The sequence below is a fragment of the Octopus sinensis genome, linkage group LG15, assembly GCF_006345805.1.
Source record: "Octopus sinensis linkage group LG15, ASM634580v1, whole genome shotgun sequence".
NCBI lineage: Eukaryota > Metazoa > Mollusca > Cephalopoda > Octopoda > Octopodidae > Octopus > Octopus sinensis.
This window is the reverse complement of record NC_043011.1, coordinates 52,459,668-52,478,685: the sequence shown is the minus strand read 5'-3', so window position 1 is coordinate 52,478,685 and position 19,018 is coordinate 52,459,668. Positions and strand designations below refer to the sequence as shown.

Below are 19,018 nucleotides of genomic sequence, written 5' to 3'. Positions count from 1 at the left end.
ATGTCATTATCACTTTTACAATCTATCTATCTATCTATCTATTCTACACCTTTTTCTTTCTCGCTTCCTCTTCGCCCCCTTTTATTCTCTTTCTTTCTCTACTACTCAGATTTTAGTTTCTGTTTATTTTTTATTTTTCTCTCTGTCTCTTACTGTCTGAACTCTATTGGTACCACTTTTTCCATGCCTCTTCTTATATATATATATATATACGTATATATATGATTTCAACGTATGGGTGTTTGAAAGAAAGGATTAAAAGAAAAAAATTGCATGTGCATTCTTGATATACTTTTTCTGTTTCCTTGGTTGAATAACACACACACACACACATAAATATACAAACGCATATATACCTACATACATACATACATATATATTGAGAAAAGAGAGAAAGAAAGAAAGCGAGATTGCACGTATAAACTGTTACTCTTTCTCTTTCTCTGTAGCTATCACTCCTTCTCTCTCGCTGACTCCCACTCAGTGTGTCTTCCAACCCACTTTACATAGCACCGACATGATATCACTTCCGCTGGTCTACTTTGCCAAAACTCTACTTGGCCAGTTTAACGAAACTTTCCCCCCTCTTCTTTCATTCCGATAGTGAAGAACTTCGTAACTTGCTGTCAGCATAACTTACTTTTGTAGTACGAAGTGTCAATGTTCGTTTATATTCTACCTACGTAGAACACACAGCAAACTGGCACTTACAATGTCTAATATAAGACACACACGCATTTATAAATTCCTATATATATGTGTGTGAGTGTGTGTGTATAAAGATAGTTTTTATACGGTGCAAGCATCCGATGTAGAACTCAAGACGTTGATGGAGTGAATAGACATATACTCTATCGTGAGCAGTCAGCCAAAAGCAAAACACAGAATAGGCTGTATGTGTGTGTATCATCATCATCATTTAACGTCCTCTTTCTAAGCTGGCATGGGTTGGACAGTTTAGACTCGATGAGTCCAGGAACTGCATCTTGGTCCTACGCCTGCTTTTGCCTGATTTCTACAGATGAATGTCTTCGTAATGCCAATTACCTTACAAACTGTACCTAATGCTTTATTCGTGTCATCAGCCCTATTGAGATCATCATGCAACTTGCAAGATTACTTACCCCGAGAGGAGGGGGATCGGTTTTACGCTAGGGGTTGAGAGAAGTGGGTACACACACACATACACATATCTAGTATGTATTTAGAAGGTTGTTATGGCTGGTCAGAGAATGACGGCTGGTTTTGCACTTAGCTGTATAGGCGATCCATCAGATTAAACTGGCTGCAGGGATTATAATCCAAACTGTATCCTCTGGAAGCATATCTGCTTATTCCAGGACTACAAAATTGTATTCTTTTCCTTGTTTCAGTCATTTGTCTGCGGCCATGCTGGGGCATTGCCTTAAAGGGTTTAAGTCAAAGAAATTGTACCCAAGACTTATTCTTTGTAAGCCTAGTACTTATTCTATCAGTCTATTTTGCCAAACTGCTAAGTTACAGAGGCATACACACACCAGCATTGGTTGTCAAGCAGTGACAGAAGGGTAAACATACACATAAATATATATATATACGATGGGCTTCTTTCAGTTTCCGTCTACCAAATCCACTCACAAGGCTTTGGTTGGCCCGAGGCTATAGTAGAAGACACTTGCCCGAGGTGTCATGCAGTGGGACTGAACCCAGAACTATGTGGTTGGGAAGCAAGCTTCTTACCACACAACCACGCTACACCTAAAAATGTAGATGTTGGGAAAAATAGAGTAATTTCATATCAAAACAGGAGATTGGGAAAGGTCCTTGGTATTTTTTATTCACCATTACATGTGTTTCATTTGCTAATAGGAGTTACAAAATTCTACACGTGCAGTCACCCATCATTTGTACGCAAGTATGGCTTGTTAACATGTCCCATGCTTTCACTGATTGTTTTAGGTCCATCATGTAGTTTCAAGAAGACAAAGAAGCCTTCATAGCCGCCATGGAACAGCCAGGATATGACATCTGGAGGGAGCAAAAGCTAAGTAGACTGGAGCAACATAAGATGAACCATGCTGACCAAGCCTAGGAATTGAACCCACAACATTATAATCATGAGTCAAAAAGCCTAACTACTAGGCCATATACCTTCACACACACACACATATATTTACTTATCATTATGGTTGAGGATTAAGGGCTTCAGATACAACCCCCACTCATTACATACTGTGGTACCTTACTGCAGCTGTGCACTTTACCAAGGTCTTCTCACCCAGCTCTTGGTGGTATTGTTCCATCATCATCTTTATTGTCATTATCCACATCCACTCAATCCCCTCCCCCAAGATGTGGGGACAGAGTCCTAGGCCTTAGAAGTGTGGTCAAAATAGTGTAAGTTTCATTGTCTGACCATCATCCCCAACTTTTTTTCCATTTCCATCTCCTTCAGGACTGAATCATTCATTTTATGGGATACCTAGCTGATCTACAGTACTTACTTATCAAATACTTTTAGTTACTCAGTATCAGACATCTTTAAGGTCAAAACTTCAAAACCCATAAAATGCTATAAGCAAAGCAAGGCTTTTTAGAATTTCAATCAGATGTTTTTGCTGAGAGCATTGTTCTTCTATACTGTAATTAGTGACTTCGAGGTTGTTGTTTCTGCATGAAGTCTTGCTCTGATTCCTAGCAGCAGTCTGCTATTAGGTAAAAAAACAGAGCCCAGATACTTGAACTCATCAACTTGGGCTAGCTTGACCCCTTCAGATCAAGATGGAGTTATCTCCCTTTAACTGGTTCCAGTTGTGTCCCAAAGTGGTTAATACCTACATGCTTTTCATTTGCTAATCCCATGTGGGGAATTTCATGTTTTCAACTAGAATTTCCTCTGATGGGGACACCGACTAAACATTTCAAATTTGGAGTTTAAGAAGCCCCCCTTCCCCACCAGGTCAAGTGAACTTTTCAAGATCCTTGCTCTCTCAGCCAAGCAATTTCAAAGCCTAGAATTTTGTTTCAGAGATTTTTTTCCCAACACTGACTGTCCAATACTATTTTCCTACCCCCAGTTATAGAGTTTTTGTGCCTCCATTCAATGAGTCTGATGGTGCAAAATCAATGGTAACTTGGCCGGCCATGACCAAGAAATATATTGACTATTACTACTCTACATTCTAATAATAGAGACGTCAACAAGAGACTATGGCATTACAACCAGCCAGGAACAGTCTTTGCTACATTTGCGGTACCTGCCAGAGGGAGTGTTTGTCCAGGATAGGACTACACAGCCACAGCAGGAAATGTATCAGGACATGAAATATAAAAGCCGGACTAGACTACTTTATGCGCAACTCCATTGTCTCCCGAGACAGAAAGGATGCCAACCAACCAACCAATTCTAATAATACATTCTTTGTGCATGTCCTCTTGTTGTCTGTTTATTTGGATTGTCTACTTGAATTAACTATATGTGTGTGTGCAGGGGTACTGAAAAATTCCTGGCTTTAAGGGTATCACAAAAGGCCTGGTTGGACGCTCAGACTTCTGAGTTATTTTACAGGGTTTAGAAAAACTGAAGGACCACTACAATAAGTGTGTGAATCTAAAAGGGGAATAAAAAAAAAATTAACTGATCCTCCTATATTATCTTTTACCCAAAGCCAGGAACTTTTCAGCACTTCGTCATATTTGTGTATATGTGATCAAGAAGTTTGCTTCTTAGTCACATAGTTCTGAGTTCTCTGCCAATGCATAGAACCTTGACCCATCAGAACCTTGTATGTGGAATTGGTTGGTGGAAACCTTAAGAACCCAATCATGTGAGCATGCACATGTATGGTTGTTTACGTTTTTGCTTCTATGAAAATTAGTGGTGACATAGTTCTTATTTCCTCTGTCAATGAATCGGTTACTGGCTTAAAATAGAATCCAAAGAAAATTTCTATGTAAATAGATTTATATACAAGTATGTATGTATGTTTATTATATATATATATATATATATATATATATATATATATATATATATATATATATGAAATTTACAGAAAAACAAAAGAAGACAGGTGTATAAACAAGAAACAGGTGTATTTGTTTGATACTCGGGTAGGTGAGAAAGTCTTTTATGTTTCGAGCCTATGCTCTTCAACAGAAAGGAACACGAGGAAATAAACAGAGAGAGAATAAAAAAGACTTGTGGATTTAGCATTCAATCATATATAATATATATATATATGTAGGGTGTGTGTGTATGAGTCATATATATATATATAGGGTGTGTGTGTGTGATATGTGTCATATGTATATATAGAAAAATAGGGTGTAAGAAGAAGTAAATGTAGAATGCAAGAGAGAAGACTACATTGGTTTGGACATGTGACATGTATGAATGAGGACAGCTGCATAAAGAAGTGCTAATCACAGAAAGTGGATGGTAACTGTGGAAGAGGGAGACCCAGGAAGAATTGAGAAGAAGCGGTAAGGACTGATCTCAGGATGTTGGGCCTCATGGAGGAAATGTCACTGGACTGAGATGTTTTGTAATATGAGGTTCTCGAGAAGACCCGCCCATGTCAGTAAAACTGGGTTCTAGAAGTGTTGTGTCCCACCCACACTTAACAAAAAAAACTTCTCACACACTTTACCACAACAAACCAAACTACATCTCTTCTTTTCCTTGCATTTCCACTTTATGCATTATGTTTAGCTCCCACTCCCCAATCCTGTCTTCTTGGCCCTCTCTCACTATATCATTGCTCTCCACTAGCCCCTGACCTGTGTGTTCCACCCACAAGAAAACTTTTCACACAATTTACCCCCAACAAACCATTCTACAGCTCTTTTCTTTCTCCCATTTCCTCCTTCATACACTATGCCTACCTCTCACTCCCCAATCCTGTCCTCATGGCCCTGTTTCTCTGTACCACTGTTATCTAGTGGCCCCTGCTACCACTCTATATATACCTAGGTTTTCACCACTCACTTCCCCCCACTCAGCACTCTCTAATCATGCTTCTTTCACAATATCCTGCCACTTATATTATGATGTTTGAGCCTCAAGGATATGCCCTGGCACTTGCCACCATCTATATCTCTCTCTTCCTTTACTCAACCATCCCATTTATATTCTGATTCCTGTCCCTTGTAAGTACCCAGAACTTTGCCACCATCTCTATCCTGCTGTCTCCCACTCTCTCTCTCTCTCTCCTTCTCCTGCACTTCCTGCAAGTTGGGTAACCACGTATCTCCTTTACAGAAGCACACTTGTTTCTGTCTTCATTCCTGATCTCTCTCTCTGACTGGGTAACCTCGTACTTTCTCTACAGCAAGACACCTGTTTCTGTCTCACTATAACCTTTCATCATCTGACACAAGATCACTTCCTCCAATGCCCCCTCCCCACACTGTAAAATGGTTGGTGTTTAGAAGGGCATCCATCTGTAAAAACCTTGCCAAAACTGACCTCACCTGTGCTTGTGCCACATAAAAAGCACTAAGTCCACCCTGCTGAGTGGTTGGTGTTAGGAAAAACAGTCCCATCCATGCCAGCATGGAAGTCAGACGTTGAATGATGATGATGATGATATATATATATATATATATATGATAATAATTATTATTATTTGTCTTTAATTTTAAATGGTTCATTATAGTAGGCTATTTGTTCCACTTAGTTTAACTCGAGTGAACTTTTTGGGAAGTTCATCTAAGCAAAACAAATCTCCCTTTTACAAATCATTCTAATAAGTAATACCCTTTTTTCTAGACACCCTACTAGGTAGAAATATATATGCATACACATATCTATGTGTACATATACATATATGCATACATATGTGTGTACACACACACACACACACACACACACACACACATATATATATGATCCTATGATCTGCAACACTGACTTCAAAAAACCAGCCAGCCACCTAATCACTTATCAGTCTGGTGAGCACATAAGCCAGATTGACTATCTCCTCACCAGGTAACAAGATAGATGGATGCAAAGTCTTTCCCAGGTGAAAAGTGTACAACCCAACATAGGTTACTAGTTAGTGACTTCAGAATTAGAACTAGAAAGACTCAGAGAAATAAACCAATCTGGAAAAGAAGACTATGAAAGCTCAGGGAGCCAGCAAACTTTAGAGATTTACTAATAATAATAATAATAATAATAATAATAATTGTGTACAGTGCTCAGGTGCACTACAACTCATCTAAAGTGTATATATAATCAGGTGTAGTTTCGACGGATTTCGGGAAGCATGAGGGCCTTAAAGGATGCAGTGTCATGGCAGTCAACAACTGATGCAGGCAGTTTATTCCACGCTTCAGCAACCCTGAGCGTGAAAAAATGTTTCCGAAAGTCATGGGAGCTGTGCTGTTTTCTGACTTTGTAGGCATGTCCACGTGTGTTAGACACATGGAGATCAAAAAGGTGTTCAGTGTTGTTGTTGGTGAGGTGGTTGATAACCTTGTGGGTGTTTACCAAGTCCGTCGCCAGACGCCGGAGCTTCAGTGAATCCATGCCCAGGAAAACAAGGCGCTCAGAATATGGTAGGTGTCTGATGGAGGGTATGCGTTTGGTTGCACGTCTCTGGACAGATTCCAGGAGGTCAATGTTCTGAGCAAGATAGGGATTCCAAACTGATGATGCGAATTCCAAGTGTGGTCGTACCATAGCTGTATACAGTTTTAAATAGATGGCTGGAGAGCGGCTAACAAAAGTCTTGCTGAGTGATGCCAAGACACCCTCGGCCTTCTTGACAATTTTAGAGATATGCTTTGTCCAACGCAAATCACTGCTGACAGTGATGCCTAGGTCACGCTCGCAAGAGGATTTCTTGATATCAGTGTTGTGGAGGGAGTATGTGGACGCAGGGTTTTTTCTCCCAAAATGCATGGTGGTACACTTGTCCACAGCCAGTTTCAGTTGCCAGTCTGTGATCCATTGCTGCATTGTGTCTAGGTCTGATTGCAGGAAAGAGTTGTAGACATCAGGATCAGTCCTCTTGATTTCAAGGTACAGCTTGATGTTGTCTGCATATTTCAATACTGTGGCATTCTTTAAATTGGCATCTATGTCATTAATGTATGCCACAAACAGGAGGGGACCAAGGACAGATCCCTGTGGTACACCCGATGACATCTCATATGGTGTAGAGTGCTGTCCTAGAACTGTGACTACCTCCTTTCGGCTGAGGATGAAGGATTTCAACCAGTTAAAAAGGTCATCCCCCACACCCATTGCAGAGAGTTTCACCATAAGCCTTTTGTGTGGCACAGAGTTGAAAGTCTTAGCAAAGTCAAGGTAGACAACATCCACCCATGAGCCACTGTCAGTGATCTGAGTAATGTCCTCAAGGAACTCGACAAGCTGGTCACTGCAGCTGGAGTTAGGGACAAATCCATATTGTGAGGGTCGGATGAGACTGTGAGAGCTCCAGAAGTTCCAGAGTGTTTCTCTGACACACGATTCCATCAGTTTTGCAATACAGCTAGTGAGACTGACTGGGCGATAGTTGACAGGTGATGTGCAGTCACCCTTTTTGAACAGAGGAATGACACTGGCAGTTTTCCACTGCTCCGGAGTAGCACCATTGTTGAGACAGTACTGGAAGAAAATAGAAAGCTGGTGTAAAAGGAAGTGCCTGCCACGTTTGAGAAGCAGGTATGTAACTCCATCGAGACCAGGGGAGGCATAGTTGCGCTTATTTTGAAGGTGACGTCGCAGCATTGCAGGTGTAAATTCTATAGTTGTTATGGAGTTTGCTGTTAGTGATGGTGAAGATGGTACATTTTGACTTTCGACAGTGAATATGTTTGCATAGCACTCGGCAATGAGTTCTGCGCATTCCGTGGGGTCGTCAGTGATCTGGTTCGTGTGAGGGTTGCGAAGAGGGCCCACTGGAGAGTGAGGTCTCTGCTTTGAATGCACATATTTCCAGAAAACCTTGCTGTCAGGATTGGCTGCTATGCACTGTTCAAATTCAAGCACTGCATTTTTTGTCACTTGCTTGAGATGGTTGGAGGATTTATTCCGCTTCTTCCTGTTGGTGTCTGATTTATGCAACTTGTATTCCTGTTCAGCAGTCCGACGTTCCTTCCTGGCAAGTCGGACCGCTGAAGTTTCCCAAATTGCCCTTTTGGGGCGGTTCTTCTTTTTTTGTTTACGTGGCACTGATGCTGCACATGCTGCCCATATTGAGTCCAGGATACTCTGGAGTATAGTATTCACATCTCCAGAGTTGTAGAATTCACGCCAGTTTGGGTGCTGTAGTTCAGTGTGGTACAGGTTCCAATCTGCTCTCTTCCAATCGAAGGAAGCAGATTGGAGATGGTTCAGGTGTTTGTTGCCCGCAAGAGCCAGATTGGCGATGATCATAGCATGATCAGAGTCACCTAGAGGTTCCTCCGTAGTGCAATTGATAACCGCTTCAGGAGTTGTGGTGAAGAGCAGGTCCAAGGTGTTGTCGCCTCTTGTTGGAGAGGTGACTACTTGTGACCAGTTTGAGTCCAGCACAAGCTCAACAAAATCGTTTGCACTCTGTGGCCAACGGAAGGTTTCCCAATCGATCTCAGGATGATTGAAATCGCCTGCAATAAACACATAAGTGGCTGTTTTCCTGGCTGCAGCTCGGAGGATGTTGCAAAGCTGTGTGTCCTGATGGTAATTTGGGGGACGATAAACAACGCCAAGCAGGAGTGTTGACATGGTCATACGTACGTCACAGAAAAAAACTTCTTCTTGTGATTCGTTCAAATCGGCACGGAAGCTTCTGATGAAAGAGAGGAAGAGTTGAGGGCATATAGCTTAGAGGACAATTGGAAGTTCCAGTGGGACAATCTACTGAGGGCTATGCATGAAATCTGTGGTTGGTGCAGAGTCCAGCTAGACCGAGGGTGACATGGTGGTGGAGCAAAGAGGTTGACTGTGCTATAAAAGCAAAAAGACAGGGCTGGAAAGATTGGCGAAAAGGTGGAAGCAGAGAATTATATCAGGTAGCCAATAGGACAGCCAGGCATCAGGTGTACATAGCAAAAGGAGTAGCTGAAGGTAAGAGATCTGCAAATGTTCTACAGTGTGAGGATCAGAGGCATGAGGTATTCAGGATTGCAAAGTAATGTATCAGAGAAAATATAGATGTGGTAGGTGAAAAATGTGTGCAAATCTATAATGGTATGCTTTCACTTAGTGACTCTGAGAAGAAAGATGCATGGAAGTGTCACTATGAAAGTTTACTAAATGTGGAAAATGAATGGGAGAAAGAGAGTCTACGAAATATCAAACCAATAGAGGGACCAGCCATCAGAGTTGAGAGCAGTATAACAGATAAGGCAATTAAGGACATGAAGAAAGGGAATCACTGTCGAGATGATTTCCAGTGGTGTAGGATAAAGCTTAGTCAACCGTATAGTTAATCAGGTTATTCAGGAAAGCACCATCCCCAATCCCCAATGACTGGTGTAGTAGTATTATAGTTAGCTGCTACTAGGGTAAATGTGATACCTTAGATAGAAACAATTACAGAGGTATCAAATTGCTAGACCAAATCATGAAAATTACTGAGATGGTTATAACTCAACTGATTAGAAATAGAATTAAACTAGATGAGATGTAGTTTAGTTTTGTACCTGGGAAAATTACCACAGATGCCATCTTTCTAGTGAAACAGCTGCAGAAAAAGTACTTGGCCAAAAGTAAGCCATTGTAGTCAGCATTCATTGACCTGGAGAAAGCTTTCAACGGAGTTCCCCATTCTGGTATATGGCAGTCTCTAAGGAGTAGAGGAGTGGCTTGATAGAGCTGTACAAGCCATGTACAGTGGTGCTGTCAATAAGGTGAGAATTGGCCATGAATACAGTGATGAATTTAGCGTACAGGTAAGGGTTCACCAAGACTCAGTTCTCAGCCCACTCTTATTCATTATAGCCCTCCAGAGGAATTCAAAACTGGGTGCCCATGGGAACTGCTGTATGCTGATGACCTTTGTATGTGTGCATTAATGTATCTGTGTGTGAAAAGTGTATCCAGACAATGTACCTCAAAAAAAAAAAAAAATTATGAAGTAAGTGAGGAGGAATGAAAAAAAAGGGTTGAATGAGGTACAACTGAAGGGAAGGAGATGGTAAATGTTGCTAAGCAGAGAAAGGATGACTAGAAACCATATGTTAAGGACTGGAGAGAGAGAGACAGAGAATATATTGAAAGTAGGATACATTGTAATGCTAATTTATGTGACTAACTGGACCAGAGAAATATGTGAGTGCATGCACATGCACACACACATACACATACAACATTTGAAAATTTTCTAGGGATGTTTCCTGCATGAAGAATTTATAGTTAGGTGTGGAATAGCATACATTGTGTAGTGAGCCCAAAAGAATTTTGAATCAACTGAAATTGCATCCATAATAAAAAGGAAAAACATTAGTGTTAATGAAAATTCTAATCAAGGGAGGCAAGGGAGAGAACTCTAAATTTCTAGTTATATATATATATATATATATATATATAGTATCATGTGGCACAGAAGAATGATGAGAGAACATACAGAAAATAGGAAAAGACACACAAAGGATGTAGACATGCTCATTCGTCATCAGTTATGAACCAAAAATCATCACAATTTCAATGTCACATCAATAATATTGATCAATTTGGTGAGTCACCAGCCAAAAGAAATTGGGGTGCAAATGAGTGAGCATGAAGAATAGAATGAGACAAGTACAAAAAAAGGCAGGGCCTTTGGGGCCGAATGGTAAAAAGGGGCGAGTTATGAGGAGAACAAGAAAATATATAAAAGTAAAAAGCAAAAGTAATAACAAAAATAAACATATAAACATATAATAAATGACAAGTATTTGTATACATAGAGGGCCATTTAGCTATATGACAGTATTAAGACAAAATATATGTGAAAGTAATGCTAACATATCTCTCTATTTTATTTAAGGCGCAGGAGTGGCTGTGTGGTAAGTAGCTTGCTTACCAACCACATGGATCCAGGTTCAGTCCCACTGCGTGGTACTTTGGGCAAGTGTCTTCTACTATAGCCTCGGGCCGACCAAAGCCTTGGAAATTGCTGCGGAGAGTGCAGTTTCCAATCCCAATAGGCAACTTTAACTTTATTCTTTCTGTTGCTAAGTCTTGCTGGCACAGACCACCACTAGTGTCCTTGAAAACTGTTTTATCTGGATATATATATATATATATCATCATCATCATCATCGTTTAACATCCGTTTTCCATGCTAGCATGGGTTGGATGGTTCAACTGGGTCTGGGAAGCCAGAAGGCTGCGCCAAGCCCAGTCTGATCTGGCAGTGTTTCTACAGCTGGATGCCCTTCCTAATGCCAACCACTCCGAGAGTGTAGTGGGTGCTTTTTATGTGCCACCTGCACAGGTGCCAGAGGGGGCTGGCAAAATGGCCAAGATCAGGTGGTGCTTTTTACATGCCACTGGCACGGGGGCCAGACGAGGTTGGCAACGGCCACAATCGGATGGTGCTTTTTAAAACCTTACAATATGATCATAAATCTTCATAAGTATCTGAATGCATTGTGTAGTTATTTAAGTGATCAAAATCTAGGACAGGCTCACAAATAAATATTAATAATTTCATAAATTATATCTAGTTACAATTCTCATTAACACCACCACCACTACCACAACCAGCAACAATAGTTATGATGATAATAATAATAATGTTAATCATGAAATAGATGAAGAACCTGAAACCACTCCTACCAAACAAGGAAAACAAATCAAATAGACTGATGAAAAGAACAAGCACAAACAAATTGAGGAGTGGTGGAGCCAGAAGTCCCTGCATGGGCAACATGTATGTTGAAGTTAAAAGGCTGATGTAGACCAAACAATGACCCATCAGTGGCTGAATGGCTCAAGATTGAAAGCAGAGACTGAAGGTTTCATACTGGCAGCACAAGATCAAAGCTTGTTTACCAGAAATTACCAGGCTAACGTTCTTCAAAATGGTGCTGACCCAAAATGCATATTCTGCAATACATTTGACAAAAAAATAGACCAATAGGCACAGGAGTGGCTGTGTGGTAAGTAGCTTGCTAACCAACCACATGGCTCCGGGTTCAGTCCCACTGCGTGGCATCTTGGGCAAGTGTCTTCTGCTATAGCCTCGGGCCGACCAAAGCCTTGTGAGTGGATTTGGTAGACGGAAACTGAAAGAAGCCTGTCGTATATATATGTATATATATGTATGTGTGTTTGTTTGTGTGTCTGTGTTTGTCCCCCTAGCATTGCTTGACAACCGATGCTGATGTGTTTACGTCCCCGTCACTTAGCAGTTCGGCAAAAGAGACCAATAGAATAAGTACTGGGCTTACTAAGAATAAGTCCCGGGGTCGATTTGCTCGACTAAAGGTGGTGCTCCAGCATGGCCACAGTCAAATGACTGAAACAAGTAAAAGAGTAAAGAGTATCTCATTTTGGGATGTCCTGTGCTAACATCAAATGAATACAAAATTCACTACAATAGGTTAGGACAGTGTTTACATTGGAAAATATGCAAGCATTAGAAAATCAACACTCCTGCTGACTGGTATGAACACCATCCTGAATCTGTTGTTGGAAGTAAAAATGTCATCACCTACTGGGATTTTCCAGTCAACACAGACAGAACACTCCAGGCTAATTAACAAAATATAATTATTAAAGACAGAGAAGAAAATATTTGTAGACTGATAGATATGTGCTCCCACTGATAAAGACATATCTGTAAAAAAATTTGACATTGTAGGTCCCCTAGGAATGATAAAAAAGGGATGTCAGAAACATCTAAACAACATCCCAGGAGAGCCATATCTCAAAGAAATCCAAAAGATTGTACTAACAAGTACTGCCTACATCCTTATAAAAACCCTATCAATTTCAATGTTTGTGTTCTATTATATGAATGTATTTCTGTACTACCCTCCACCAATTCCACCCCCACCCAAGCTTTCAGTTATATTTCAATATCTTTTAACCTTCACTTGCCCTAGGATGCTGGGTGTGTCCCTGCAAGTGATTGCATCAAACATGCAAATTAGAATAATAATAATCCTTTCTTTTATAGGCACAAGGTTCGAAATTTGAGGGGATGGGAGTAGTCAATCCCATTATATAACTGGTACTTATTTCATCAGCCCCAAAAGGAGGAAAAGCAAAGTTGACCTTGGTGGAATTTGAACTCAGAATGAAATGATGCTAAGCATTTTGCCTGGTGTGCTAATGATTCTGCCAGCTTGCCACCTTAATAATAACAATAATAACAATAATAATTCTTTCTACTAAAGGCATGAGGCCTGAAATTTGGCAAGAGAGAACTAGCTGATTACATCAACCCCAGTGGTTCACTGGCACCTAATTTATCAACCCAGAAAGGCTGAAAAGCAAAGCTGACCACAGCAGAATTTGAACTCAGAATGTAAGGACAGATGGAAAGTCACTAAGCATTGTGCCTGGCATGCTAATAATTCTGCCAGCTCACTGCCTTAATAATAATAATAATAATAATAATAATAATAATAATAATATAATAATAATAATAATAATAATAAATAATAAATAATAATAATATTAATAGGCGCAGGAGTGGCTGTGTGGTAAGTAGCTTGTTTATCAACCACACGGTTCCGGGTTCAGTCCCACTGCGTGGTACCTTGGGCAAGTGTCTTCTACTATAGCCTTGGGCCGACCAAAGCCTTGTGAGTGGATTTGGTAAACGGAAACTGAAAGAAGTCCGTCGTATATATGTATATGCGTGTGTGTGTTTGTGTGTCTGTGTTTGCCCCCCTAGCATTGCTTGACAACCGATGCTGGTGTGTTTATGTCCCCGTAACTTAGCGGTTCGGCAAAAGAGGCCGATAGAATAAGTACTGGGCTTACAAAAGAATAAGTCCCGGGGTCGAGTTGCTCGATTAAAGGCGGTGCTCCAGCATGGCCGCAGTCAAATGACTGAAACAAGTGAAAGAGTAAAGAGTAATGATGATAACAATAAAAAACCCGGTATTATCATATTTTTTTATAGACTCATGTCTGATGGCATATTTCACAAAATTCAATTATAGACAAATAATGTTTTATGAAACTAATATGAATGAAAGATTTAAAAGACCTTTAGTCCCTCTCTCTCTTTGTTTCTGTCTGTCTGTCTGTCACACACACACACACACACACACACACACACGTACACACACACACACGTACACACACACACAGCACATAGTCTCACTCACAGAGAAAGACTCACAAGTGAAATATGGTGGGCATTTATGAAAAGTTCTTTTGCAGGGAATCGGTATCAGTATTATTTACAAAAGAAGGGATGCAATAGTAGCCACTGTCCATCAAGGCACTCTCAATGAGTGTCTGCATTTGTTCATAGGTGACTCCTGTTCTGTTGTCCAGTAGGTCAGAATTACCTTAAAAAAAGAAGAAAAAAAAGAGGGAGAATAAAAATAAACAAAAAGAAAACAATTGTAAAAACATATATAAAGATAGATACAATCATAATAGATGTAGGCATAGCTGTATGGTTAAGAAGCTTGCTCCTCAGTCACATGGGTTACTGCACGGCACCATGGGAAAGTGCATGGCTTAGTGGTTAGGGGTGCTTGGTTTGTGTTTTGTCTCATCTTCGCATCTGTTTGCTGGTTGTTTACCATGAAAGCATGTCTGAGCTATTTGTTGCTTGACCAGCTGAGACCTCACTTGGAAACAGATGATGACTGACATCAAACAGATGAGGGAGGTCATCTGGTTGTAGAAAACAGTAGTAGTAGTAATGGTGGTGGTGGTAGTAGTAGTAGTAGTAGATACAAACATGTATGTATGAATATTGATATGTTACCTGACATGTTGTTTGGATCATTATCATCCATGTTACTTGGTTCTAAAAGAGTTAAACAGCTGGGTCTTTGGAATCCACTGTCACTGAGTCCATATGCCAGGTCAATAACCTCTTGGGAACCAGTCAGGAGCTGGATATGGATAAACAGGAGAAACTTATTAAAAGAACACTATTCATGTGAATTAATGACATATTGCAAACATACACATATATGTCTTTGTTATATCATTATTTTAAAAGACACTTTTTCATGCTTGCATGATTAAGACAGAATTCATTGAAACTGGTTTTCTCTGGCTGAATGCCGTTGGTGCCAACACTGTGTGGTTAAGAAGATTTTTGCTTCCCAATAACGTGGTTTTGGAGTCAAATCCCCCTCTGCATGGCATCTTGGGCAGGGGTCTTCTACTATGGTGTCAGGTTGATTGAAGCCTTGTGTGTGGATTCAGTAGACAAAAACTGAAATATGCCTGTTGTGTGCACATGCACATATGTGTGTGTGAGTGTGTCTGTGTGAGTGTGTGTGTGTGTGTGTGTGTGTCTCATTGTCTTGATATCACATGCTATTTCCAGTTTTCCTTGAAAACATGTCCAGCCATGGAGAAATATTACCTTGCTTGGAAACAGGTAAATGTTGGCAACAGGGAAGGCATCCAGCCATAGGCAATTGACCTCAACAAATTCTTTCTGATCCATGCAAGCTTGACAAAAAATAAGCATTAAACTGATGATTATATATAATAAATTGTCCACACCTCATGTCACACATACATAATATTGGTACTGGCCCTGGTGGAAACAAAGGTAAGGTTGATCCTATCAGAGTTCAAATACGGAACACAAACAGATGAAACTAAATGCTTCATTATGTTGTAATCAAAGAAGTTGTATAAGCACAGTGTGGATATAGCATCTGAGCAGTGACATTTAAATGCCATATAACAGGGGACTATGGGAGACACTGAGCAATAAGTTTAGTTACAGTTACAGGTTTTAATGATTAACTTTACTGTACTGTCAGAATAGATAGAAGGATAGAGAAATACAAAGATAATGTCAACATACAGTAAGATAGATAGATAGATAGATAGATAGATAGACAAATGGATATATTGATAGAAAGATAGAAGGATAGATAGGTAGAAGTAGTGATAGATGGACAGAAGGTTAGATTTTTGTTTTAATAATTCCAGAAAGGCTGTATGGTTAAGAACCTCGTTCCCACTGGGCAGCACCTTTGGCAAGCCTTGTGAATGGAGTTTAGATGGAAACTGAAAGAAGCCAATCCTCTGTGTGTGTGCATGCACATGTGTGTGTGTGCATGTGTGTGCCACTTCTGTTTTGACATTAAGTGATGGTTGTCAATGAGCATCAGCATCAGACAAGCAATGTTGTTTTATTTTCAGTTTCTCGTGAATAAAAATGTCACGCAGGAGTGGCTGCGTGGTAAGTTGCTTGCTTACCAACCACATGGTTCCAGGTTCAGTCCCACTGCGTGGCACCTTGGGCAAGTGTCTTCTACTATAGCCTCGGGCCAACCAAAGCCTTGTGAGTGGATTTGGTAGACGGAAACTGAAAGAAGCCCGTCATATATATATAGGCACAGGAGTGGCTGTGTAGTAAGTAGCTTGTTTACCAACCACATGGTTCCAGGTTCAGTCCCACTGTTGGCACCTTGGGCAAGTGTCTCCTACTATAGCCTCGGGCCAACCAAAGCCTTGTGAGTGGATTTGGTAGATGGAAACTGAAAGAAGCCCATCGTATATGTATATATATATTATATATATATGTATGTGTATATGTTTGTGTGTCTGTGTTTGTCCCCCCCCCCCCAACATCGCTTGACAATCGATGCTGATGTGTTTGCATCCCCATAACTTAGCAGTTCGGCAAAAGAGGCCGACAGAATAAGTACTAGGGTCGACTTGCTCGACTAAAGGCAGTGCACCAGCATGGCCGCAGTCAAATGACTGAAACAGTAAAAAGAGTAAAGAGTATCTCTGGTCGAGAGGAAATATTATCTTGCTTGGAAACAGGTGAGAGTTGGCAACACGAAGGACATCCGGCCATAGAAAATCTAACGAATTCTATTTGGTCCGAGCAAGTATATCAAAGGTGGACGTTAAATCAATGATGATGATGATGACCATGATGAAATGTTGGGATGTATAAATGTCTGTCTGTATTGTCAGAGTAGATAAATCCAAGGACGCACTGTTGTGTTATATGACATTTCAAAGCATTTAAATAATTTGATACTTTAATCGCAATGTCTGAGTAATACACATATAAGTGAAGCAATAACACTGTTTATGAAAGGGAGTTATTTAACCTTATTAAGCTCCTTCTTCAGACTATCAGATGTACTCTGTGGAGAAAAGAGAGCTCTTTTAAACTGTTCAATAATCCGACGTCTTCCATTTGGTTGTAGCGGTGGTGGAAGCTGAAAGAAGAAAAGAAACACCATTAAAGATAATTGTAGTTTAAGGACTAATTTAAAATCATGAATAATGTTATTTTTCTACGTTTATGGTTATTTTTACCATGGAGAGAAAAATTGTAATGTCATCACTAAACATTAGTTATGTCATGCATAATTGATATACACAGACTAAGTAAGTACACTTCATTAAACTGCACAGACATACACCCAGGTACACAGAAGCACATCTTTATCTTTTATCTGTTTCAATCATTAAACTGCGGCCAGTTTTTTTTAGTTGAAGGAATCAACACCAGGACTTACATTTTTTTTTAAAGCCTGGTACTTATTCTATTGGTCTCTTTTACTGAACCACTAAGTTACAGGGATGCAAAACACACCAACACTGGTTGTCAAGTGGTGACAGAGGGATAAACACAAAGTCGCAGACATGCACATTCACACACACCACACACACACACACACACACACACACACACACACATACACACACACATACACACACACACACATGCACACACATGACAGGCATCTTTCAGTTTCCATCTACCAAATCCACTCACAAGGCTTTGATCAGCCTGAGGTTATAGTAGAAAACACTTGCTTAAAGTGCCACACAATGGGACTGAACCTAGAACCATGTGGTTGGGAAGCGAGCTTCTTACCACACAGCTTACATATCCATAATTACCTGTGTGATGTAGATAATCTTGTGCAATGGATGTAACATCTGCAGTATTGGATCACTGATCTGCCGAACCCGAGATGGAGAAATTGTGACGGTGGCAGTTGAGGTTGAAACTGAGTAACTGTTAGCTGAAATATACAACAAAGAACAAGGATTATGGTTCAATTCTCAGTCAGTCCACTGAAAATAACATTTTCTTTAAAATACCAATTTGAATTAAATAATAGGCATTATATAAAAAGTTTCACTGAAAAATCTACCATCTGTTAAAATATTTTTTAAGCTATTAAAAATAACTAAATTGTTGAAGAAATACAACAAAAAATTTCACTTACAAGGACGTTGTACTCGAAGATTGTTTGGGGAGGAACGAGAATAATTTTGGTTATTCCTGGAATCATCAAGTTTCAAAACACCAAAATGTCCATTTTCTGCAGATGAACAGGAAGTTGGAACCAATCCATTTGGGGAACAATAACCTATGGTGGTGTCTGAAATATAAGGAGATTACAATATTAAAAAAAATAGAGAGAAAGAATGAGAGAGAGAGAGAGAGAGAGAGAGAGAGAGAAAGAGAGAGAGAGAACCTATCATTTACTTATTTCGGTTATTGGTCTGCGACCATGCTGGGGCACTGCACTGAAGGGTTTTAGTTGAACAAATTGATTCCGGTACTTATTTTCTAAAGCTTGGTAGTCAATCTATTGATCTCTTTTGCTGAATCACTAAGTTACAAGGATGTAAACAAACTACATCATTTGTCAAGCAGTGGTGGGACACACACACAGACACATACACACAAAATTATATATACATATACATAGATATATACACACATGTACATATATATACTTACTAGCAGAAATAACTGGTGCTGCGTGGGTTAAAGAGAATGAGATTTAACAACACCATCTAGATTACGCAGGTCTCAACTGCTAGTAGTTGAGATACCGACTTTCTACATTAATAACTCTCCAACCCATGCCAGCATGGAACATAGATGTTAAGTGAAATGTTAAGAGAAAG

At 40.0% G+C, this 19,018-nt stretch overlaps 1 protein-coding gene across 4 annotated transcripts in view; it reads right to left on the bottom strand.

Moving 5' to 3' along the window:
* Positions 1-13,994: 13,994 nt before the first annotated feature.
* LOC115219809 (serine/threonine-protein kinase Nek10) overlaps positions 13,995-19,018 on the bottom strand; it is a 54,532-nt gene continuing 49,508 nt past the window's right edge. For 2 of the 4 annotated variants that reach the window (XM_036509720.1, XM_029790084.2), the window contains 5 exons: positions 18,328-18,471; positions 17,996-18,120; positions 17,194-17,304; positions 14,862-14,991; positions 13,995-14,433 (listed from right to left, as the gene is read on the bottom strand). In XM_036509720.1, coding sequence (XP_036365613.1) covers positions 14,282-14,433; positions 14,862-14,991; positions 17,194-17,304; positions 17,996-18,120; positions 18,328-18,471 — 662 coding nt within the window. In that variant the 3' untranslated portion in view covers positions 13,995-14,281. Of the gene's footprint in view, positions 14,434-14,861; positions 14,992-17,193; positions 17,305-17,995; positions 18,121-18,327; positions 18,484-19,018 lie in introns of all 4 variants that reach the window. The other 2 variants (XM_036509721.1, XM_029790083.2) reach the window with 1 other exon arrangement.